Source organism: Hevea brasiliensis, chromosome 9 (genome assembly GCF_030052815.1).
Source record: "Hevea brasiliensis isolate MT/VB/25A 57/8 chromosome 9, ASM3005281v1, whole genome shotgun sequence".
Taxonomy (NCBI): domain Eukaryota; kingdom Viridiplantae; phylum Streptophyta; class Magnoliopsida; order Malpighiales; family Euphorbiaceae; genus Hevea; species Hevea brasiliensis.
Genome location: NC_079501.1, coordinates 91,350,266 through 91,376,377, shown reverse-complemented (window position 1 = coordinate 91,376,377; position 26,112 = coordinate 91,350,266). Strand labels below are relative to the sequence as shown.

At 34.5% G+C, this 26,112-nt stretch overlaps 3 protein-coding genes across 5 annotated transcripts; 1 reads left to right on the top strand and 2 right to left on the bottom strand.

Moving 5' to 3' along the window:
* The first annotated feature begins 255 nt into the window (after positions 1–255).
* On the top strand, positions 256–1,747 carry LOC110646486 (tetraspanin-11). Its single transcript, XM_021799932.2, has 2 exons — positions 256–1,072; positions 1,265–1,747. The coding sequence occupies exons 1-2, from the start codon at positions 584–586 to the stop codon at positions 1,586–1,588; spliced, it is 813 nt and encodes a 270-aa protein (XP_021655624.2). The 5' UTR covers positions 256–583; the 3' UTR covers positions 1,589–1,747.
* Positions 1,748–2,597: 850 nt separating this feature from the next.
* On the bottom strand, positions 2,598–9,246 carry LOC110646485 (protein CHAPERONE-LIKE PROTEIN OF POR1, chloroplastic). The gene is made up of 5 exons (XM_021799931.2): positions 8,998–9,246; positions 8,685–8,794; positions 6,314–6,696; positions 3,036–3,112; positions 2,598–2,885 (listed from the first exon to the last, which is right to left on the bottom strand). The coding sequence occupies exons 1-5, from the start codon at positions 9,054–9,056 to the stop codon at positions 2,735–2,737; spliced, it is 780 nt and encodes a 259-aa protein (XP_021655623.2). The 5' UTR covers positions 9,057–9,246; the 3' UTR covers positions 2,598–2,734.
* Positions 9,247–13,457: 4,211 nt separating this feature from the next.
* LOC110646482 (probable acyl-activating enzyme 17, peroxisomal) lies at positions 13,458–24,339 on the bottom strand. 3 transcript variants are annotated; one of them, XM_058153949.1, is made up of 15 exons: positions 23,922–24,339; positions 23,664–23,793; positions 23,239–23,489; positions 22,269–22,473; positions 19,140–19,180; positions 18,916–19,041; positions 18,197–18,270; positions 17,687–17,907; positions 16,511–16,605; positions 16,117–16,333; positions 15,314–15,439; positions 15,132–15,230; positions 14,024–14,236; positions 13,795–13,908; positions 13,458–13,714 (listed from the first exon to the last, which is right to left on the bottom strand). In XM_058153949.1, the coding sequence occupies exons 1-14, from the start codon at positions 24,176–24,178 to the stop codon at positions 13,798–13,800; spliced, it is 2,166 nt and encodes a 721-aa protein (XP_058009932.1). In that variant the 5' UTR covers positions 24,179–24,339; the 3' UTR covers positions 13,458–13,714; positions 13,795–13,797. The 3 variants fall into 3 exon arrangements, with proteins under 3 accessions (XP_058009932.1, XP_021655618.2, XP_021655620.2); XM_021799926.2 differs by having other exon boundaries at positions 13,458–13,908; positions 23,922–24,338; XM_021799928.2 differs by having other exon boundaries at positions 13,458–13,908; positions 23,664–23,789; positions 23,922–24,055.
* Between the last annotated feature and the right edge of the window lie 1,773 nt (positions 24,340–26,112).

The window sequence follows — 26,112 nt, the reverse complement described above, 5'->3', positions numbered from 1 at the left end:
TCATAAATTTTAATTTTTAGATTAAATTAAATTTAAATTAAAGCTTTTGAGTTTAATTGAATGAAAAGTTGAAATTGGTTAAAACTTTTTCAGTAAATATGTCTTAGATTCACAAAGGATCGAATTTAAGTAAGAATTTTTGTATTGTTAATTGAGTTTCATTTTGAAATTTTGAGATATCCGTTGAATTAAACTGGGCTAGGCTTTATTGATATTGGCATTGGACCAACAGTAGTGGTTGAATGCTGGCGCTGAATATATGAAGAAGTGGCAATTTGTGTAATATGATAGAAAAAAGAGGGACATTTTAAGCAAAGAAATAAACCGTTAAATTTGCTGGGAAGATTGAAGAAGAAATAGACGTGAACAAAAAAACTGTTAACAGATCATACAGGAGAGCATAGTCCTCCATTTCTTGGCTGTGTTTTGCTCCGTTTCTTCCTCCTTTTCCCATCTCCCAAACAGATTACAAACAATTAAAATCATCCAGAGTTCTTAAATCTCTCTCTTCATAATCATGCACCAAAACCATTTCTGATCTGTTTCCTCAACCAAAAAGATCAAATAATATTCAGTATCAACAATGGTTCGTGTGAGCAACATTGTGTTAGGAATCTTTAACGTTATTATATTGATCATGGGCCTGGCAGCCATCGGCACAGGCTTCTTTTTCTACCTGGGAAGCAATTCTAAATGTGAGAAAGGGGTAGAAAACCAGTTAATGATAATGGGTGCAGCTTTGTTTGTGGTTTCATTGCTAGGGTTGATTGGTTCTTGCTATAGGATCAACTTTCTTTTGATCCTTTACTTGGTTGTGATGTTCCTTCTCATCTTGGGATTCATGGCTTTCACCATTTTCGCCATCACTGTTACCAATGAAACTTCTGCTAAGATGCTTTCGCATACCAAGATCATGAATTTCAGGACATGGATAAGGGACCATTTTGTCAATGACAAGAACTGGAATCAGATCAGGAACTGTTTGATCGATGCCAGGGTCTGCAAGACTCTTGGAAATGATGTTGAACAAGATGTCGCCCGTTTTTACAAGAAGAATCTGTCTCCTATACAGGTTTGGAAACTCTTGCTTTGGTTGTTCAAATTTCGAGTTTCAGTCTTCGGATGAATTTGAAATTTCAGTAGTTATAGTTATTTGAAATTCTACCGATTAATCCGATTCTATTTAATTTGTTGGAATTATGATTTTAAGATGATTAAAATCTCAAAAATTTAAAATTAATGAAAATGGTTTTATGTTTTTCAGTCTGGGTGTTGCAAGCCACCAACTGAATGTGGATTTACATATAAGAATGCAACATTCTGGATCAAGCCAATGGCAGGGCCAGCAGTGGCAAATAGTGACTGCACAACATGGAGCAACGAGCAGAAGACCCTTTGCTACAACTGCGAGTCATGTAAGGCTGGGATGGTTGACAACATCAGGCATAAGTGGAAACAATTGGCCATATTCAATGTTTGTATCACTATTATCCTCATCGTTTTCTATTCCATTGGTTGCTGTGCTAGGAAGAACAATTCTACTAAGAAAGTTCATGGCAAATTTAAAGGATATAGAGCTTACCCTTGACATCCTACTATAAAATGTCGTTTTAGGCTTTCTTTTTTTATTATTTTTCATTTTTTTAACAAAATTTGAACGATTGATTCTTGTGTTATTGTTATTAGTGTGATTTATTGTTTTTTATTGTTATTTTTTTTTTCTATTAGCTTTATTTTCACAACGAGATTTTAGTTAAATTAGATACATCCAGTGATGAACATTGAAGTTCCAGCCCAGCTCCGCCATGTTGATACATTCAATTAAACAAAATTAAAACTATTTATTAAATATTTTTAAAATAATTATTTTCTTATCAGCATCTCAGATGTAATATTAATCCATTGTGCTGCTTCAATCTGAGCATATTTAACTTGAGAGCTCTTAAAATCATGTGCCATCATCTCTATCAAAAACAATTGCAGATAATGAAAACGCACTCTATTTTCTTTAAAGCATTGTAGAATCTTGCATCTCACATACTGTGAGCAAGCATAGAAGTCGCATACTACGAGCGAGCAATAGGAGTTTCCCAACGCACCATGGCCATACATGATACTCAAGTCAACGGCTGTCCCCATATGACCAGCAGCATTTATTTAAAAGGCATAGCACAGTTTCTTTTTAGCCCCAGATGAGCATAAGAGGAAACTTATCAGTTAAAGAATCCATCTCTATTTACAGAACCTCTGCGATTTCTCATTAATATTGTTGAGAAATTGTGAATCCATCAGAACTAAAATATCCTTATCTTTTGATCTAAAACCATGTAAAATTCTTTACAACCTTTGGAGAGAGACTTATTTCCACAAATGATCCAGTGTGAATAGCAGTTAATTAACTGATAAATGTTAATAATGAACCAGTATGCAGAGCTTCCAACAGGAACCCCCCCAGAGTTCTCAGATCCTTGCCATGATATATCTAAGTGATCAACATGCCAACAGAACTTTCAATCTTACAATATAAATGCTAACCATAAAATTTTAACTATACTGCCACTTCAACAAGCACTAGTATGAAAACAATTTAAGAAGAATAAGGTTAAAGGTGCATCATAGATTTCCCAACTTCATGGCATTCAAATTCTATAAAAGAACAGGAGAATTAAAATAAAAATAGAAATGCAGTTAACTTGAGTACAATTCCCAGCATTAGTGACAAGTAGTTGTGAGTTCACTTGAGAAAAGTACATGCCACAAACATGAAAAGATATGCTACCAATGAAGTCAGGAGTTCGAGTGTCCAAGTTGGGTGTATTAGAACTGTTGGAATCATGGGAACAAATATTGAGCCGCATACCCACCCAGCTGCAAGAGATCCAAGGCTGCAACGCATGTAAGACGCACGTAAGTAACAAACAAATAAAGTGAAGAGGGCATGAGAGAGAGAGAGAGAGAGAGAGAGAGAGAGAGAGAGAGATAGGAGGGTTCTGGTAGATAACCGCAGCTCCCATGCTTTTCATTCATGAACTCACCCAATAATGAAAGCTCTGCCCAAGTTCTTTGTCTTCTCATTGAGGAAATATATGCAAGCTGCCAAAGACACTGCCACCTGCATAAAGAAATAATGTAGTTTAAAACAAAGAAAAGGAGGCAAGCTATTTACCGTATATTCCTAAATATCGCCGCTGAATTTAAAAGCAAATATTAAGTACAGATAAAGGCCACACTGCCGCAGCAACGCACACATAAAAATGACACATGGATATGCGCAGCATCGATTTCTACCACAGCAGTGGGATGGATGTGTGAGGAGGGGGATGTTAAAGGAGATTGAGCATCTCAAACAAAACACATATTAAAGAAACGGGGGGTGTTTCACATAAAAATTTGAACACGTCAGACAGTGACATTTAGGTTGTTCATCATGCAAGATGCAGTCCAATTAATCCAAGAAATGACCGACACAGACACTACGTCACAATTCCTTCAAAGATTTCAAGGATATTAAAGGCAAACAAAAGAACTTAAACTCTAACCAGCAAGGTAGAGCTCAAGCACATGCTTGAACAGCCTTATCATGTGTGCTCCTACAGACCCGCACATAGGACTTCTGTGAAAAAGTGTCAGACATAAGGGGTTAATTTTACTCATAAATTATAATTGCTCAACTTAGAATTTGATTTCAGCATGGTGATGGAACTTCAACTTTGAAGAAAAATTGCCAAAGTTTAAATTTCCATTTCAATGAAGTTATAGAGTTACTGAGCATACACTTAAATCAATGGTTGTCAAACCTGACATGGCCACCTGCTAGAAATCCACATAATAACCCCTATTGAGAGAGAGTGACAGGAGAAAGCAGCTTTAGCTTCAATGGTAATTCTTGCATCTCTTAGTTGAATTAAAATAAATTTTCATAGACTACCACATCAGTTTTCTGACAAGTTTATAACCAGCATGTGGCTCCAATGACCTTACTAAAAGGTAATTAAGTTTTGGTATTTTTGTGATAAATTAAATTCTAGTTACTGTAAGATTAAGTCCTAAGTAGAGTGGAAATAGGTGAAATTTACCCCAAACATAAGAATCCAACCTCCATCTACACCCAAACTCAACATTTGTACGGCCAACCATGAGAGATTTCACATTAGTCATCCAAAAAACATTATGAGATTACCATGCATTTTATGAACAAACACTTACAAACTCACAGTTTGTTCACTAGATATTATACATGTTGACCATTTAAGTTCAAAGGCATAAATATTTATCCATGTGCTAGTGTGTGAACTTTCAAATTAGTATGTCAACAACCTAAATTCATCTCAACATTAATATCAAACTCTAGATATAGCAGCTGATGTGATATCCAATATCAGACTTGAATTCGAGGTTGATTTGTAAATAAATTTAAACCCACACATACAAGAGCTAATCCTTCAAAAAAAGAGATAAAACATGAAAAAGCAGCAGAGTGTGACAACTGTAGCAAGCAATTGAATAGGGCTGAAAACAATAGCCAATAAAAAGCAGTCTAGACAATTTTTTATTTTGGTTGATATGATGACTCTTCCGTTTTAGAGGGCTCTCAACAACATCATCTTAAGTTTAACATTGTCATATAGATTGTGTTATTACCAACTACCAAAAAGTCCCATACATAATGCTTCATATGCCAGAATCCAACTCGAAATTGAGATTTTTTAGTCCATCTCACCACGTGAGACATTCCATCATCCCAGTCTAGTATAGTTTTTCTATATGCGAGGTACAAAATAAAATATATGTCTAACGATGAGAAACTTAGCTAGGAACCTTTGTTTTTTATTACATGTGTCGGGGCAATGGGGAGCAGGTTCAACATATATGCAGTTACCATTGAGCTATGCCTAGTGCTACAACTTAGTTAGGAAATTAATTAGGCCTTAGTACTTAGTAGTCTTATTTTTTATGTACATTAAGCAGGAAACTTTCAGGGGTAATTTTGGTTTTGTTCTTTTTAGGAGTCCCTATTTTTATTTTGAATTCTTAATTTTAGTCCTTTTGGTTTAGGAAAATACTAGTTCTAGTTTCTTTGGGAATCCAAATCTATAGGAGATTAAGACTAGTTTTAGTGCTACTTTGAGTCTATAGATGCCTCATACTTTTAATGCTCTTCAATTCATTTTCCATTCAATAAAATTTCCTGCAATTGTTCTCTCAAGTTTTGTGATCATAGTTTCAAATAACAATCATTACCAATGACAGAGGGATGGGGGGCTGGGTGTTATGGATTTAAAATTAAATTGGCCCCCTAACTTTGTGAAAAATATAATTTTAGTATGCTGTTGTAGTTTTAAAATTAAATTGCCCCCTAAAATTAAAATTTTTTATATTTTACTAGGCTACTTACCTATTTCAATTTGTGATGTCTTGATTTAAAATATTAAGTTTATGTTGTTTATTTTGACATTTAATATATCACATGCATTTTTAAGGATAAAAAAAATTATAAATATAGATACATATTAAGAATTACTTTGGCCCCACCTAAAAATAAATCTTGGCTCTGTCACAGGGTCATTATGTACCATAACGGCCATTATTTGAAGGTTTTGAAGAGCTCCATTACCTATCATTATATATAGGCAAAAGGAAAAAAATGCACGTGTAACAGCTGTTATTTACCATTCCGTAATGGCTATTACTCACATGGGTTTCTTTCTTTCTTTCTTTATTTTTTTTTTTTTGGTTCAAAAGTGGCAGCCAGCTCATTTTAATCTTTCGTTTCTAGTTTATGGAGATCTATTTGAAGTGAACGAGAGCAATCTACATCCACATTTTGCGAAGGGCAAATTATTTGCCCTTTTTTTTTTGAAGAAAATTATGTTTTATACTAGTTTGATGGATTTAATGTCTTTATTTGATATATATATATATATATATATATATACTTATTATTTACTTGTGTATCTTAATTTTACTTACATAATTAAATATCCATTCATTTTATGAACTTTGTAAATTTTTTTTTGAAAAATTTGCATAGGCCTATTTCCATTATCCACTACTGCAATTTAAATCCACGTGTGATACAATTATATCCTAGGTGTGATATCTATCAAATCAAACTTTAGGTGTGAAGCCTAAATTCTTTGTTGCTACTGTTCATGGGTTACTATTCACAGCACTCTTCAAAGTGTGTAAACTGACTTGAAATCTGTCCTACTTTAACTTCACGAGAATACTGTGCCTTCACCACATGACAGATGTTTACATAAAAGGTCACTTGTGAAACAATCATAACAAAGACAATAAATTTAGGACAAACCTGAAAAGCAGGTCCACCTTCAGCAGAATTCATGATACTCCAGCCACCCATGAATGCAAAGAGGAATAATCTTCTAAAAATAACTTCAACTGGAGGAAGTTCCACAAAATTGAGTAAAGCCTTAACCCAAGGTGGAGACTCTTCCACTTTCTTTTTTAGCCTGGTTTTCAAATTAATTTTTGTTTTCTTCCTTTCTTTAAAGCTGGTCATCAACAGCTTCTCAAAAGCAGCCTCTATCGATTCTTCACTTCTCTCATGTCCAGCATATTGTTCTAAGAGAAAATTCCGTGATGACCAAATTTCCTCCTCAGAAGCATATGGACTGATACCAAGACACTTATAAGGATCCCAAACACTCATTCGAGGAAACTTTGGGATATTACCTAAACCGAAGAACAACATATTTAAGAAGTTAGTTTTCGCAGTCAAAATTGGAGAGATTCAAAACAACAGAAAAATGAGGAATGAGCTGCAACATTTACTAGGAGAAACAGTCCATAGAATAACCAATAAAAATCTTAGTTCTTACCAGAAACAACAACAACAACAACAATAACAATAATGGGGGAAAGGGGAAAAGAGTGAGTTTTGGGGGGGGGGGGGGGGGTGGGGGGGGGATGTGGGGTCGGGGTGGTGTGGTGTTGGGGGGTTGAGGGGGAGAAGCTTAATTGCATAACAGAAAGACAAAAATTATGGATTTTGTCCTAAAATAAAGATTCATTTTTTTTCACAAATATTCAATTGAAATTTACCATACCTCCATAGATTGAGATAATTTTCTACATCATATAGATTGAAAATTAATTGCTAGAACTGTAGTTCTATCCATTACTATTGCACTTCCAGCATATTGCTTCACAGTAGCAGAAGCAGCCAAACAATGGGGAAATAATCAGTTGAGAGATGTCAATTTAATGAAAAAGAAAATAAAATAGGTCAAATAACATCACCAAAAAAAAATTCATGATAAGTGGCCAACCCAGGAACTGGTGCAGTACTCCTCGTGAGGCACAATTTGCATAATTTTACATTAAAATGATAAAGTTTCATTGGCATAGATGGAGAGAACATGTCTATTGGACCTATGACCATTTTTTTTGGTTCTATGAAGAAGAAAGGTACATGTATACAATCACATCCACATCCAAATGCACATGCAATCATATAAAAGCACACATGCCTATACAGCTCTTTAGGAATGTCAAAATGAGATATGATATGCTGGCCAAATTACCCATTAATTCTTAGCAGAAGTACTTGTGCTGATACTCAAAGTATTGTTCTATTCTTTTGATCTTAATGCATGACAATATAGGTGAAGAGGCCCAAGGAAAATCAACTTTTTCTCTTCTGCATGCAGTGTCGGATGCATGATAGAAAATGAGGGGTTAATTCTTGTTTGAATTTGGCTAGTTTTTCTCTTATTTTGACATTACAAAATTGATTAAATTAGCTTAATTTTATGCTACTCATTTCTAGATATTTAGCTTCCAACACTTGAAATTCAATTGAAAATTTTTTATTTTTAACATTCGTATTTTTTATATGTTGACTCCAGAGAAAAAGAAAATCTGGATCCGCCACTGTCTGCATGAGGTGATAAAACTTTAGTTGCTATCATTTCTTTCTTTTGAAACAACAATATAGTACTACGCTTTGCTATATTTGCAAAGACCGCTCCAATCCAAATGTGTTGAAACAATGATGAGAGAAATGAAAGGACAACATGGGAGGGAATGCTAACAGCTGAGGCTAATATCTTCTCAATTCTAGTATGGATTCAGTTATTGATGATTACACAGAAGAACTTTCTTAGAATTCTTTTAGCTTCATGGCAAAAAACATTTTCACACCACACCCAACCAAAAGAATTATGCATCCAACAAGGTCACTAAGGAACCAACTTCTCCAAATAAACGTATACCCCCCCATCTCCATGAATAAATGCACACAATATAAATCATAACTAGGTAGTAAAACCTGCAATATAGACTCATCTTTAAATCAACTTCCAATAGATACAGAATAACCCTTCATACATTGATCGAGTAAAAGAAGTTCACTTATAAGTTAAAACATGGTTCATCCAAACTTTTTTTCTTTTTTTTGGGGGGATGGGGGGATTGGCCAATCAAATTTGTTAAATGATTCGTTCCTTTAATCACTAATTCACTATCAAATAAGAAACAATGAAAATGAATTTTCATCCCCATCCTTGATTCTACATTTTGGGGGGCCAAATTCTTTGTACCCATGTTTTCCCTTTGCTGTTTATTATCGACGCAAAACTAAACGATTCAAACTGAAGAATGCTCAAGTAATAAAAGAAGCTCAGAATTATAAATAAAGTAACAAGAGAAAGAAGCCATACCTTCATAAGGTGCATCCACTGCACACTTAACGCTTAAAAGGGTTCTAGTGTTTCTTGAAATAGGGCTATAAAGTGTTGTCGCATTTCTAGTAATTTGCTCATGTTTAGTGCTGCGCAAACACACACAAAAAAGAAAAGGAGGGAAAACAAGCTCAATAGCAAAATTTTCAAATTAGTAACAACAAAAGCAACCAACAGAAACAAAAACTAGAAGAAAAATTCGCAATTTCTAATTGAATAATCACAAAGGCAACCTCAAGGAAACCAAAGAATTGGAGAGAGAGAGAGAGAGAGAGAGAGAGAGAGAGCTTACAGTTTCTGGGGGAGGAAAGGAGAGGAAATAGTAGGGTTAGAGAGGATAAAGGAAGCCATAGATAACAAAATTTTCAGATAAAAACCCTAATTGCAATTTTCTGACTTGGTAACAATCGCAGCTCTCCCTATCTATGAACGTTCCAGCTCGGGCAGCTGCAGAAGCTAAAGGGAAGGGACGGCTCTGCAAGGATTTTGCATTTGCCTACATTGCACCCAGAAAAACAGTGGGCCCCAACCACTTTTTTTATCTTCAATTTTTTTAATTTGTATAAATTTTATTTATTTAATATTTAGAAAAATATTTTTTTTTATATTATATGGTTATTTAATCTCATATTTCTAATAATAAAATATTTAGGTGTAAAGTTTTTTCAGAAGTCAGAAGTGGCTTCTATTAATTCCTTTCAAAAAAAAAAATCCGACTATTAATAATTAAATTATTTGGCTAATTGCCGGGACAAAGGTAAAAAATATTTTAAAATATGCTAAATATGATGGGAAAATTCTTATTAAGAGTGCTTTATGAGCCTTCTTGGGGTCAAACAGACCTAACTTAATAGGGTTAAAAGCTAACTGTAATTTATTAAAAAAAAATGTGTTAAATATGATTATGAAGGGGATCTCGTCTATTACTGTTGTCGTGAGTAAATTTTACGTGTTTGTTTGGTACTACGTTTAGAGGTTCGAAATTATATTTTTAAATAAAATTATTATTTCAAATATTATTGAGAAAAAATAGTTTGAGAAAATTTATTTTTTTATTTTAGTATTTTGATAATTAAAATTTATTAAATTTAATTTTAAATTATTTTTTAATGCCCTCCAATTAGTATATCTAAAAAATTAATTTTCTCGATAACAGTTCTATCATTAATACCAAATAAATTTTAAGACAGGATAATTTTATGATTATCTAAAATATAAGGTAATTGGGAATTTGAAGTTGTATAAGTGAAAATTTCAGGCTTTTTTTATGGGTATTTTGCTTTCGGGAAGTTTTATGAAGTTTGATTCTTTACATGCTTTGTAATTTCATTATGGGGTGTGGATTCTTGGATTGGCATGATCATGAATTTTATTGTAGATGAGCTAAGAAACGAAACAAGGTGATTGTTAATTGAAACTCTATTTGGTATCGAGGTTGAAAGGTCAAAACTGGTGTAACACTCCAAATTTTAAATGTATTATTTTGTGAGTAATATTAATATTTTTATTTTTATTTAAATTTTAAGAAATTATTTAAAATTTTTTGGATTTTCGAAATTGGATTTGATTTTCCGAAAATATAAAAATTTGATGATTTTTAAAAATTAATTTAAAGACCACGTGGTAAAACAAAAAATATATTTGGAGTCTACGAATTTTTCTGAGTTTTTTAGAATTTTTTCAGAATTTTTGGACCTCGTTTTTTATCCCAAGGCAGAGTAAAAATTTAAAATTTTATATTCTGAATCGAACCAGCCGAATCGGACCAGACCGAATCAGACCGGTCGAATAGGACCGGCCTTTCTTCTTCCTTTTTCGTCTCCCCGCGCGCGTCCCAACCTTCCTCCCTTTCTCTCCTGTTTTCTCTCTCCTCCACTGCCGGCCACTCGACCACCTCTCCGCCACCCGGCCGCAGCGCAACCCCAAGCGCCTTAGCTCGCGGCGCGCTGTGGCCGGCAAGCGTCACACGAAGTGACGCGATGCGCGTGCGACCCTTCGCCTTCCCAGCCGAAATTCGGCCGATCCGGCCATCAATCGGACCAGGTCTTGTGTCTAAATCTATCTACTCGTCGAGAGCTTTCCATAGACACCAAGAAACACCGAAATCCATCGAGCGGTTTGTCCAATTTTTTTCCGGGAAATTTTAGCCCATTTTGACTTTTGGGCTAGATTTCTCGCAAACCGTGAACCCCACGAGAAAACCGAGAGTACCAGAGCGCTCCACTCATCGAGAGATTCGCGGCAATATAAATTTCGAAATTTTTCGACACCGTTTTTCGATGGGTCCCACGGAACTTCGCAGTGTTTTTCCGAGCATTTAATAAGTTTAGAAAATTTCGTAAAATTTATGTACTAACCCCCGTATTGTGGGCTTCGTGTAGGTATCTTCAATTGGCGGAAATTCAATAGTTGTCCGGGTTTATGAATTTTCGGCCAGACAGACCGGCTATCGAAAAAATCTCCGAATTAGATCGAGGTTTTGACTACCCCACTATTGTCAGACGTCCCGAGCGCGTCCCCGTAGTCAGAATCGGCATAGGTAAACCCGAACTTTACTTTTTTATAATTTTCTAGTGCTTAAATGAGATTAAAAATCCATAAAATATTCGTGATAGCTCAGAAAATTATGATTCTTTTTGCAATAACCTAGTAATATTGCGAAGGACCGCGGGGCAAAGTTTTAGAATCTTTAGAGCTTATTTGGGCAGTTTTTGCGAGAATGATCAATTATAAGGACTAAATTGAAATTTTACATATTGTGATGGATGACTGATTTGATGGGCCCAAGAGGGGCTGTGTGATGTGATTGAGTTGTGGATATATGGGTTGTGAATATAGAAGTGTGTTTTGAGCTCTTTTGCAGGTTGGGTAGGTCCTAAGTATAGGGGAGACTCTGCCAGATTTTCGATACGACTTAGGACGTATTTGGTCTTTTCTTCATTTGTATTGAGTCAATTGTATTAAATAATTGTAATGTAATTGTCAGGTGAGCCGAGACAACATTCTTCCTCCGCCCAGCCCCCACAGTGACTGTTGTCAAGTCTGTGAGTAAAATATTAATTTTAATTGTAATTTCAATATTATTATATGTTCAAGCATGCCCATGCATCACTTATATGTATATATCTATGTAGTTAAACTCTATGCACGTTTTATGTTGCATTCACAACTGTTAATGTGCCATGGATGTTGTTGTAGTAATTTGGAGCAGTGTGCGTGCGTTGGCGTGCGTGTGATGTGGTGTGGACTATGGATAGGACGGGTAGACACGGCTTGAGATCTTCGTTGGGACCCGGTCCTTCGGGGTAGACACGGCTTGAGTTTTTCGCTGGGACCCCGATTTGGTTATTAAGTGGAAGTCCGAGCTGAATTATTCGCTGGCACAGGTTGGATTTAAGAGAGCTGTATAGGGGATCAGCTCACATATATTATGATTGATATTACTGGATATGTGAGTGCTCCAAATTACCTTTTTGCTGTTATGATGTGAAATTATTGCTGATGTTGCATTTCACTCTACAGGGTGCATTAGTTTTAGATAGTTATAGAGATTATGGTTGAAATTGATATTTTACTCTCTGAGTCGAACGCTCACTCTTGTTCAATATTTTTTCAGGCCACAGGAGGATATTTTTGAAGTTAACCTGCTTTCTCCCTCGCAGGTCGTTTATTTATTTTTGTATAAACCTGTTAACTCTTAGAATTTCCGCATGTGTTAGAAATAATTATTTGATTTGGGTCTGTAATATAAATTGTTATTTTAGACCTGTAAACTTATTTTTTTTTATGCATGTTGATGGACTAGATGAGGGAGCTGAGCTCCCATTTATTTTTATGACATTTGAGTATGTGTAGGGTGAGCTGAGCTCCCCAATTGATTATATAATGTGTTTACAGGTCAGGTGAGTCAAAAACTCCCCGTTGAAAGGTCCATTTTATGGCCGGACTCTGTTCGGTTGAATTCTTGAAATTGAGCCCAAATGGGCCTTAGAGTTGGGTTAAGGAATAGGTAGGGTTACTAGGGGCCTCGGGGGCTTTAGACTGGCCCAGGTCCTAGTGCCAGTCCGGCCCATAGGTTGGGTCGTGACAACAGGTTTTTAAGAAGAAATATTATTTTAGATACCATTGAAAAAAATAATTTAAAAATTATTATTTTATTATTATTAAAATTTATATATTTAATTTTAAATTATTTTTTAATACTCTCTAACAAACTTGTATATTTAAAATAAATATGTGAGTATGAGCGAGTTATGTAACTTAGCATGATCGTAAAAGTAAAGTAATTAAAGTTGTGATTACGTTGTATAATAATACAAATAAAAAAAATTTTGATACAATGAAACGACAATTACATTTATAATATAATGATTATTATGTATAAAAATTAATATAATCATGATAATTTATTTTAATTTTAATTTTTTTTTATTTATTATACCATCACTACCTAACCATCATTACCATCACCATTAGCCTCACCTTGTTGTCACCACCCTATCACCACCGCTTAACTCCACCACTATCACCACTTGGCTACCACTAGCACTCGATCACCAAACATTTCAATCATTATTATTAACAAAAATTTTACATTACATTAATCATATTTTTATTTTACAATCAAACACAATAATATAATGACAATTACATTATATTAAAACTTAAATTTCATTGGATAATCAATCATATTACATTACTCTACCAAACATAATCAATTATATAAGCTCTAAAATTTAGAGATTCAGAAACTGTAAAGAATAAGTAATTGTGTTTTTATTCTGTACGGATTGACACATTATTTAGCCCTTGAATTTATTGCTGAGCCGTCAAAGTGAAATTGTTTGCTATCCTACTCTCTACAATTCTATTTACTCATATTGAAGACTAATTTAATACAGAATTTCAATTTCAAGTAAAAGGAATTCCTATGGCTATGGATGATAGGATCCTTATACAAGATATAAGTAGAATGGGGATTTTGTAGTGATTTCATCAACTACAAGTATATTTTATGGCTATGGATGATAGGATCCTCATACAAGATATAAGTAGAATGGGGATTTTGTAGTGATTTCATCAACTACAAGTTTTATAGTTTAGAATTTTGCTCTTGTTGAACAAATTGCTGTCTCAAAATCCTTCTCATCACCTTGTTTGTTGCTGTCCTTGGAAGAGAAGGGAGAGCTACCACATGAGAAACCTGCACATTTAAGCATCGTACATACAAAGATGTGAATTCCCAAATACCCAATGATTAAATGGAAGGTCAGAAATCAGAGGTGTGTTCAGAGGAGAAATCAGGAAAAAAGGAATACCCTGAATAAAGGATTTAGTTTCTTCTGCACAGCTGAATTGAAAGACTTCCTCAACTGTTCCAAATCTGTGGTTGAGTTATCCGGATCGTTGAATACAACAGCGATTACCAATCGCTCAGGTCCCCCTTGAGGAGGTGGTACACCAATGGCGGCTGTTTCAAGGATGCTGCTATCAACTGCATTACAAATGCGTTCGATTTCAACAGAACTAACCTGCCCAAACAGAATTGGAAGTTACAAGATTGGTTTGAGAACCACAGATAGATTTCCATCTGGTTCAGATAAACGTGCAGTTGAAGCTTCATAAACATTTCATCTTTACCAAATTGTGCCAGCAGGTTAAACACAACCGGTTCTTGAAAAGGTAAACAACAAAAAATAATTATGAGAAAATTAAATGAACGGGTCTACCCCCTATTTTCCATATAATCAGATCCGCACTAACAACAAATTTACAATTTGCTTCTTACCAAACCATCTCATACATGATTTCACTCCTCCACAAATTGACATGAAGGTTAAGCATTTCACATACGATTTATTAAAAAATTAACTACTTGGAAATAATTGCCGCACAGTGTTCCTTAACTACTTGGAAATAATTGCAGCATAGTGTCCCCTAGAGACTGATATACGATGCCTGGGGCTGATATTCAGTCCTAGCACCAATACTTAAAGCATAACCATCAGTTGTGTAACACAGGAACGAGAGAATCGGTTTATTAAGCAAAGGTTTCTTAGAATGGAGCTTTGTTGGAAAGAGACAGCTTGTCAATCAAGGAGACAAAGAAAAGGCAGATGAAACAGAATCCAAAGAATATTCTTGATGAGTTCACTCTAGATCTAGAGGCTTTTGGTTGAGGAAAGGAGAAATTCTTATTTGGACTCCATTCACCGCAAACCATAGATATAAACACTTGTCAGACCTACATGTGGATTTCACTTCTTATCTCTACCATCCATGGCAAACTAGATTCACCTTAAATTTTGACAGAAAGAAGGAACATTTCCATTTTTCTACATTTGATAGGAGATTAAGATCGAGTGCGTCTCTTCATGACACTGCATTCCTATACAAAGATCAAAGCTGTTGAGGCAAAATGCATACCTTGATGCCCCCAAGATTCATTGTATCATCTGCACGACCATGTGCACGATAGTATCCCCTAGACGTATGCTCAAAAACATCCCCATGCCTTCGAAGAATCTGAGTAGGCAATATCAATGTCTGAAGACTCTGAAATGCTTAGTCAACAAACTAGTACAAAGGTGCACAGGGAAAGCACTTACCTTTCCATTCCAAACTGGCATTCCCTTATAATAAACATTATAGTGATTTGCATTCAGCAGTGAACTTGAAGCTCCAAACATGAGGGGACCAAGTGCCAGCTCACCCATAACTGGTACATTATGTGGCTGTACTCAAGACGATGAAACAATGAATAAGCAAATTGTCTGTAGGAGAAATTAGTGAATTGCAGTGAGAAAATCATAGTGAACTCATAGTTTCACAGGAATTTTGTCATCTTGGAATTAGTTGTTCAGGCATAATTTACTACAAAGTTAATAAATTTAGAAAAATAAAAAAGAAAATATAGTATTAATTCTTCTAAGAAGTCAATTCATAAGCAGACAAGATATATATATTTTTTTAATTCCTAATAAATATCAAGTTTTGCCTCAACATGATTTCAAAAAATTTCTTAAGCACGCCATAATGCAAATTTGAAGTCATACTGCTCTGATGGAATGCAAACTCTTACAAATCAGCTCAAAGATTACAAAAGTGGCTTGTGCAGTAGCTTACATTTAGCAGGAAAGAACATATTTGTCCATTAGGACACTGACTACAAAACGCACTCAATAAGCATGCATGACCAGAGAATTAAATATCAGTAGATGATGGCATTATACATATGCATGGATTTCAAAATCCTAGTAGGTATTAAAAAAAAAAAAAAGAAAAAAAAGAAGATGAGTTCCCTACAAAACACGATTGCAACCCAAGCATATATTTGTTCAACCATCGCATTTTCAGTATAATTGACAAAGATTAATCTTTTCTACCATTCGAAAGTCCAAATAGTGCTTACAAATGGATGGCCATCATCACCAAGAATAAACAAGCTGCAGCCCATTGCTGGTGTGCTAAAAGCAGCCAATGACTGAGGCTGCAATAAAGACCCTGAAACAAATCCACCTCCAATCTCTGTACCACCACAATATTCGATAATAGGCTTGTAGTGAGCTCTTCCCATCAACCACAAGTATTCGTCTACATTAGATGCTTCACCAGTGGAGCCAAAGCAACTACCAGATTTGACAAACATAATTACGTCTTGAGTCAGTATGAAGTGCAAAATCCAAGTACACATATAACCTTTCAAGGAAACAGCAAAACATATGTAAATGCGATTCGCTTATGGCACCTTTCAATAAGGAGAACAAACAGGGCAAAGGGTAACATCTAGAAACTTGCCAACTTACCGAATAGCAGACCAATCATAGCCGGCCGTGGAATTTGCACTTTTCCATGTCCGGACAATACTTGGGATCACACCCAACATTGTTACTTTAGCATCCTGATCAAATTTAATGAGGAATTGATATGAACTTCAAAAAATTCTCAAATGCCTAGAAGATATATTTAGACAGTAGCAAATTTTACTTTAGCCTCCTAAAGGGAAAACACTCTTCTAAAGTCCTGTTGTATTCGAAGCCCAAAGATTTAAATGAAACAAGACTGATACATGAAAGTGGAGAACATGTATAATGACTTTTAAGAGATTTATATTTTGCCATCCCACTACCAAGTGTCCTGTCCATGGCCATTATGCTTACTTGAAAAATTAGAACAATATTCTTTCTCTCAATATAATTTGGCCTGGTAAAAGAGGGGAAAAAGTAGCTAACACCACCCAGTCATGTGATATTTGGCATGTATGATAATCACAGAAACAATATCTAATTTAAGAGGAGGCTCTTCAAAGCAAGGGCTCCAGTTAAGATACCAAAGGATGCAACAGCAGGTTCAATTACATCAAGTGTACAATCTCTCTCTCTCTCTCTCAGAATTTGGAAAACGGAAGTTCACTAAATTGAAGAAGAAAAGTGCATATAAAATTGATAAAGTGAAGTAAAGCTCAGGGAGGAAGATTAATCCATACAATTATTACAAATAAAGAACAATAGATAACCAGGGCAGGTTACCATAGATTGATGGGAAAGATTTAACAGCAAGTAAAGGATACCCAAAACCATGAGTCTCTCCACTTAGTGAGGTTCAGGCGACAGTCATCCATCATACACAGTCCTCTCCCTGCTTTTTGCGGAGAGGCTGTTTCCATGACTCAAACCCATGACCTTTGGATCACAAAGTATCAACCTTATAATTGAAAGATGTTTTCTAAAATGAAATCCATTCCAACTCACATGGCTGAAACTTGAGTACTTTTAAACTCACAAGGATAAAAGAAATCCATTTTCAAAAATTTTCCAGGCCATTGTCTAAGAAGAGCAATGCAATAGCCCTTGAGTCTTGTTGTTCTGGACCGTCCAACATGTGAAATAAGAATATACAGAGCACCATGGGGTTAAACCAAAGGTCACATGACAACAAAGACTGGGAAGAGGAAATAGTAAAGTGGCATATTGAATTTTCACCTGTACAAACTTGGCAAAGCCAGAACCTAGGGGCGATCCATTATATAAAGCTATGCAAGCCCCATTTAATAGTGACGCATATACAAGCCAAGGACCCATCATCCACCCAAGGTTAGTGGGCCAAGCAACAACATCACCTCTGCGGATATCCATGTGGCACCATGCATCTGCAGCAGCTTTGAAAGGGGTAGCATTGGTCCATGGAATTGCCTTCGGATCCCCTACAACAGAGGAAAAGAAAAATAAAATCAAAAAAATACGACATGGATATCCACAAAAGTGATGTTGTTGTATGATGGGTTTTAGTTAGATGACATAAACGGCCCTAGATGATTTGAAGAGCTTCAAACAAAATTTCAGGAACTTATTTCATCTTTGTTGCATAAGATTGCCATCAAAGATAAAGATCTAATCTTGCTCAGTCCAGCAAAGATAATTTTGGATATATGAATCAAACAATAGAGCCAAGATAGATAGTTTAAGGAGCATAATTCTTAAACTGTAAGTTACCTGTAGTTCCAGATGAGAAGAGGATGTTTGTAAATGCTTCTATTGGTTGTTCTACAGCAGCAAATTCATCTCCTCTGCAGGGTATATGCTAAAGATGAGCAGATGCAATAACAACATCAAATTTATGACTAATAGTGATTTCAAACTAAAATAACTAATTATGCAACTCTTAGATATATACTTTGAAAAATTATATGTATAATTATAATTGGCCCAGGCTAAATGAACAAATACTTATAGAACACAAGAAGTTCATGCAAAGTTCAAAAAGAATTATTTCAACATTACATAAATTACTTCTCCATCACCCCAGGCAGGAATATTAAATGAAACAAGATAGCTCCTATAAAAGGATTATTTTATTTGTAAGATCATTTTGTGTTTCTAAGAGTTTCAGAAAGCAAAAACTGTTACCCATGAATTCAATGCTTCTAAACATTGATGCCTTTTTCACCAAGTATCACACATATTATTCCTTGAATGAAACAAATATCATTCATCTCATCAAAATTATTGAACAAATATAAAAACATACATCGTCAAGATGTTTGAATGTGAGACTCAAAAAGCACGCTACACATTATTCCTAGTTGAAGTTAAAAAGATGAACTTAAAAAGATAGGGAAAAAAAGGAAGGGGCAAGGGGGAACTACGGACAACCATAGATTTGGATTGGTCCTATAAAATCAATCAAACATTGAGAGTAGAAGAAGAAATACCTTATATTCTCAACTCTTTCTAGGAAATCATGCCAAGAAATGTCTCCACCTCGCAATTTCATGCTGAAGCTAGAACCTTTTGTAGGAATAACAATTGCCATAGGTGATTGAGCATCCACAACTCTACTGCAGAATTGAAGTTATATTGTGAGAAGCTGACACACACACACACACACACAGACTAAATACTTAACTATCTGACTACAGGGTAATCAGAACTTCACCTGTATAAGGGAATACTTTTGTCACCACGAATTATAAGATCCTGAGAAAAAAAGTTCGTAGAATCCAATGACCATGCAAGAAACATAGGTTGGAATGAGGAAAAAGTAAAAATAATACAATAATGGTAACATTAGAAAAGGGCAAATTACTATTTAGTTCTTAGATTATAGCATAATTAATTACTTGGTCCTCATATTTACAGAAATACTTTTTTAAGTTCCTCACTTTTGATTCCAACTACATTTTGGTCCCTCTGTCTATTTTAGCCGTTAGTGTGATATGAAAAACTAAAACACCCTTCTCTATCTCCCTTCACCTTCCTCCCTCTAGAAACTGCACTCTCTCTCTTCCATTCTTAGAAGCCATTTCCCATATATATTATATCCTCACTTCCACCTTTTAAAATCCATTCCCACCCCTACCCAATCCTTTCCCACAAATACGAGCATTTTGGGCTTAGTGTTCTTTTTTCTTTAATTCCTATAAGCCATTTCTCCACCCAATCCTTTCTCTCTCTTCCATTCTTATAAAACATTTCCCATATATCCTCACTTCCACCTTTAAAAATCTATTCCCACCCTCTACCCAATCCTTTCCCGCAAATACTAGCATTTTGGGCTTAGTGTCCTTTTTTCTGTTTTCTTTAATTTACAGATTAAAAATTTGGGTTCTTTTGGCACTAACAATGACTCTTTGAAATTGTTTTCTATAGCAGAAGTTCAGTTCCTGGTCCATTCCTCTTGAGATTGCATTTTCGATCCATCGAAATCAAGAGTGGGTATTGCTTGCAGAGTGGGGATTTCTCAAAATCGAGATCAGGGAGGAGGATGATCGCTCACAGGCTGCACAAGCACCAGTAACATGGCTTGAAAGTTGAAACAATGACTATATGATTGGAGACTTTGTGAAGGAACAACAGCACTGTTATCAAAGGCGCGCTAGGGCACACCAGGCACAACAGGCATCGCCTGAAGGGAAGAAAGGCACTACACATCATCGAGGCGCACAGGCAAGGCGCAGGAAATTAAAAAAAAAAAAAAAGGGAGATTCTAGGGTTTCTTTTAAAAGCCTGTTGGCAATACCAAAGAAAGAGAAGAAGAAGAAGAAGAAGAAGAAGAAGAAGAGGAGGAGAAAAACAAGAAGAAGAAGAAGAAAGCCCAAACCTGTGATTTCCAGTAGCTCCAGCCAAGTATGTTTTAATTTTGCTTGTTTCTTCTTCTTCTTCTTCTTCTTCTTCTTCTTCTTCTTCTCTCTCTCTCTTTCTCTCTCTCTCTCTCTCTGTTTCATCAGTGCACTACTGCACTTTTTTTTCTCTGCCATGCTCGAAGCCTCCCATTTGCCTACCTCTCTCTCTCTCTCTCTCTCTCTCTCTCTCTCTGATTCGTCCAAGTCCCAGCAGCTATGCCTTTTTTTTCCCTCTTCTGCCATGTTCATATGCCATATGCTGTTTTTGTTTTTTTTTTTTATTGTCTAAATTTGTGATTTTGTTTAGTGTAAATGTGAAAGAATGTTGACAATTTGGCATGTGATGTCCATTTGTTGAGACTTGAGATGCTAATTCCATTACTCTAAATTTCTTATTAGTTATTACCTTTTAGATTTATGATTGATTTAAATTGGGTTCATTTTCTTATTGCTGATTGCTATTAGGTCTTATTGTAAATTATTAGAAATATTGTAATTGAGTTTATGACTATGTTATCAAAATTATTAATATCTATTATTATAATTGGATTATGGTATTATAAATTGATTTTTATGTTGCATTGTTGCAACTTGCTATTAGGTAAATATGGTTTATGTTATTATAAATTATAAATTAACCACGCAAAACCATGTAAATTTGAAGATTAAGTGTGAAAGGAGGGCAAGTCAATTGTTGAGAGCTTGAAATGGGCAGAAATGGGCAGAAGATAGAGAGAGAGAGGAAGGGGGTATAATAGGAATAAAAGAATTTCTCTCCCCTTTTACTTGTTTGACTGGCGGAATATACTGAAATATGCTAAGTGAGATAGATGGAGAGACCATATTACAAGACAGAAGCAAAACTTATGGACTAAATCATGTATTTTTAAAAATATGAGGACTAACTCAGAGACTAAATCATAATTTATCCAAAAAAAAAAAAAAAAACAAAGCAGATCACCCAGAGGTTGATAAGGGTTACATAATTATAACAATAGAAAAGAAGAAGAGAATATATTCTTACTCTGAGCTTCTATCATCTTTAAAATACGACCTCATCATACACTTAAATTATTAATACCAGCAGCCCAGGTAGAGAAAGAGAGGAAAAAGGCTAACGCATTTGGACTGATACAATAGTATAGAACTCAGAGAAGAGAATCTAACATTAAGGAAGTCCCACTGAATGGATCATCAACAACGTAGTACTATTCAATCTGTTCTTCAGCAGCACATTCATGGACCCAAAAAGCCAAATTATCAGCTGTTGGCTCAGATATATACCAACAGTGAGAACTTAGTGTCATTTCCTACTGAAGTTTCATTTCATACACATGAACCAAGAAAGGTAAACAATTTTTCCTTGACTAGATTCATAAACCCTCAAAGGTTTACTGTCTCAATGAGTAATTTGAAATTATAACAGTATCTTTTTGATGATATAAATGAGTGATATCACTAAATGGCTCCACTGATTACAAAGTCAAACAGTGTCAGTGTGTTCATGATCCTTGTACTGTCCTGCGTAGAGCAATGATTTTAGTCCCTCCTAAGTTCTTTCATATGGTTATCACTATCCATTATTATTTGAGTAAGATTAGACACAAATTCTTACTAAATTTTTTTGTCAAAAACAGAGTTAGTAAAATCATCACAGTAGACTCCACTAAAGACATTTTATCATCCCAACTGTTGGTATATTACTTAAAAAGTGGAGAAGGACTAAAACAAATCATACTCATTATAAGTACCAACCATAGATTTAATTTACTGCACACAGATGTAATTATAATAGAATATGTTGAGGGTGCATTTTTATGTTGTACGATAACACATATGAAGACTATAGAATAACACATCACCCAAACACACAATAACAGTATAACAATGAAAATTTTAACAACTGAGGCTTCATAATTCAACAAGAGGTCAGAAATAATAACCTGAGTAAATATGGCTTTTGCTTCTGAAATTTTAAGCCTTGTTGATATCTCCGGTGAAGCAAAACTATCAGCAATAGATACAACTGCATATCCTGCCAGAACAATGGCCAGGTAGATGACCACAGACTTGACATTCATTGGCATATCAATGGCAATTGCAGATCCTCTGTCCAAACCCAGTGTGTTGAGTGCATATGCAACTAACCTGCAAGTCGTAGTGCAAAAAAGAATCTTGCTTTATACTTGATTAAAGTACGTGAAATTCATCTTCTAAATTCATAATTCAAGGGGTGGGGTGGGGTGGGGTGGGTTGGGTGGTGGAGGAGAGGGAAAGAGTGGATCAACATCATTACAGTATAGAAATGCTATGCTTCCAGAGCACCCAAAAGCATAATTCTCACAAAATGAATGAACTGCATCATGAAATGGCTAATCTCAAACTTCTCACACAGTTCAGTTCAGTAAAAAAATAAAGTTAATTAAAACAACAATAACAACAACATTACCTCTAATTATAATATAGAATGAACTATACCTGTAATTATAATATAGAAAGAACTATGTTTCAGCAAATATTGATTAATCATAAACAACAAAATACTAATATAATTCAGCTGGAAGGCTTAATCTCAAATAAACAGGATTAACCACATGAATCTTTTTATGCTATTTTGCTTCATCCAGACCAATAAATACAGAAACATATATGATGACAGCATCATTACATTTACATGACATGCAAGACAAGCAACTTAACAGCATATGCCATAAATCCTATAAGTACATTGGCAAGCAATGCGGCACAATGCAGTCTATCTTCAAGATGTGATGAGATTTTAATCGATTGACTTCCCTATACTTGATGGTGGAAGGGCCACTCTCCATTATGTAACTGACCAATGAATAAAGAAAGAGAATAAAATTTAGACTAGCATAATGGACGAAATTTATGAGATGAAAATCAGCATACCAAACCTCAGTGCGCAATTCGCCAAGTGTCATGCTGCTTAAAGGCAGATCATCACTTCCTTCATCACGCCATGTTATTACCCTATCATCCAAAGTTCTTTCACGATTCAAGCTCAAGCAATTCCTTGCAGGATTGACATATGCTCCAGGAAGCCATTGCCCACCTGGGCTTTCTGGATTTTCAAGTAAAATACATTGGGGAGGCACTGAAAATGATATGCTCATTTCATCCAGCACAGTTTTCCAATAAACCTGATTAGCCAAAGGGTAGGAAAAAATCAGAAGAAACTCAAATTGGCACAAATAATATATATATATATATATATATATATATATATATATATATATATATATATATAGCAAAGATAGAAAAGAAAACTACACTATATAAATGCAACTAATGATCATTATAAAAGCAATTCCTACCTCAGGGTTGGAAACAGAAAATTCCTGAAAAGCAGAGAAACTCGATATGGGATCCACATAGAGCGAACCCAGAAACTCTTTTCCACGCCTCTCTAAAAGTTGGCCTACATTTGTCAATGCTGCAGTCTTCCTATTCAATCCAAGCAAAAAGTAACAAAATTCAAACTTTTAAAGAATAAATAATTCCTCATTGATTTCAAAAAATGATTCTTTTCACAAAATAAATAAAAGAAGAGAGGGGAGAGAGGTTGAGTTTACGGGTCAGGACACCAAGCAGCCGGATCGGAGCCGAAGTCCTTGTAGCAGGCATAGAACATCATCTGATGAAGGGAAAAAGGTAGGTCAGGATTAAGGACGTGTTTGGAGATATGGGTCCATGTTTGGGGAGTGGAAGCACCGTAATTAGCGATAATATTGGCGACATCTTTGTAGAGCTTGTCCGCTAGTTTGGAAGATATGCCGAGAGCTTCAATATCGGAGACGGAGATGGCGTCTAGGGCCTTATAAGAAGACATTGGATTCGAGCGAGAGAGAGATTGAAGAGAAGGGGACTAGGTTAGCGTGAGAAGAGCGCAGATGACGCTGATGCTCTAAAGCAGGAGGAGAGTGAGAGTGAGAATGACATGAATGGAGTTATATAGTAGGTAGGTGGATGAGTCACGCTTCTACCAAGTTAAAACCTTTGCTGCTTACTATGCGCTGGATGATCATGAGTCGCTATCTCTGCTGCCACCTGCAATTTTTTTTTTTTTTTTTTTTAATATAAGCTCCAACTCTAATGGGATGATCTATTACATTGGACATTTATATTAATATACGTCGAAAAATAATTAAAATGTAAATATAATGTACATAAATTTAATTCTAAAAATTTAGATGACTATTGATTTAATTTAGTTCACTACTTTTAATTTCTAAGTTAATTTTAAAATAATTATTTATTTATTTAGTTAAATTATTTAAAATTAACTTTTAAATAATCTAAAGATAAAAAGTCTTTTAAAACCTCTGAATAAGAGTGTACATGAGTCGACTTTGGTGAATTCGATATACTTTATTAAACCAATTAAAAAAAATCAATTTTGATAATATTCAAATTAAAATTAATAAATTAAATTGTAAATCACATATATTCAAGTTTTACAATAAACGGATTAGGTTTGGTTTAGACGGCTTTTACATGTTTTAATATTTTTTATTTTTATAATTTAACTCTTATTAAACCTTTTTAACATATACATTATCATGTATTAATTGAAAAATAAATTATTAATTTAAATTTTATTATTCACTAAAAATAAATAAAAATAAAAAATATATATATAATTATTTATATATATATATATATATATATATATATATATATATATATATATATATTGAATTTGATTTTTATCATGTCAACCCAAAACCAAATCTGAAAATTCAGTTTATAATTATTTTCAAACCATAACTAATAATTAAATATAAAAAACTACTAATTTCTCTATGGATTTATTTATGTTCTTTGTACACCCCTACCTGTAAGAATTACTCTTATAGTATGTTTGGTAGGAGATTGAAAAATCAAGGGTTAAATATTACCCTTATAAGTTTTAACCTTTAATAAGGGTAATTATTAACTTAGACCTCCAAGATTAATATTTAACTCTTCAATAAGACATAAATATTAATGAGGTGAAAAGTTAACCTAATATCTTTAAGAATCCAAACAATATTAATGGAATGTTAAAAATTATACAGGTAATATTTACCCCCTATTAATCTCGTACCAAACACTCCTTTAGAGTCAAGTAAATTATTGTTAATTTAGTCAATTTTTTAAGCTCGTGACAATTACTATTAGAGTCAACTAAACCCTTGTAAATTTATTTATTCTTTTAAGTCTACAACAATTATTCTTATAGTCAAATAAGTTATTCTTAATTTAATTGATCTATTTAAATCTTTATGAATTGAAAATTTACTTTTTAAAGCCCTTACTTGACACTGTATGTACCCCATTAAATGTGAGTCCAACATGCTCATTGCCATTGGGTTATGCAACGCCTGGAGCTCCTATTCTGCATTCAGCACGAGGCATGTCCAAAAGCACTGAATTCAGTACATACTGAATGGCAATAACAATGCACAATACTCATATTTTTAATTATTTATCTTCTATTAATAAAATTAAGTTGTAAAGAGAGAGTAAGAGAGTAGTAGAGAGTTTAACTTTTAAGTTATATAACAAAACGGACATCAATTAAACGTTTGTCTATCACATGTAAGCCACGTAATAGAGATTAGACCTCTTTGATCAAATTTTTTACATTTTGACTTTAAGAGTAATTGCCAAGGAATTAAATGAATCAACTAAATATTTGATTACAATAATAATTTTTAGGGTCTTAAGTAGATTAACTAAATTAACAAGATCTTGTTTAACTCTAAGAATAATTATCAAGAG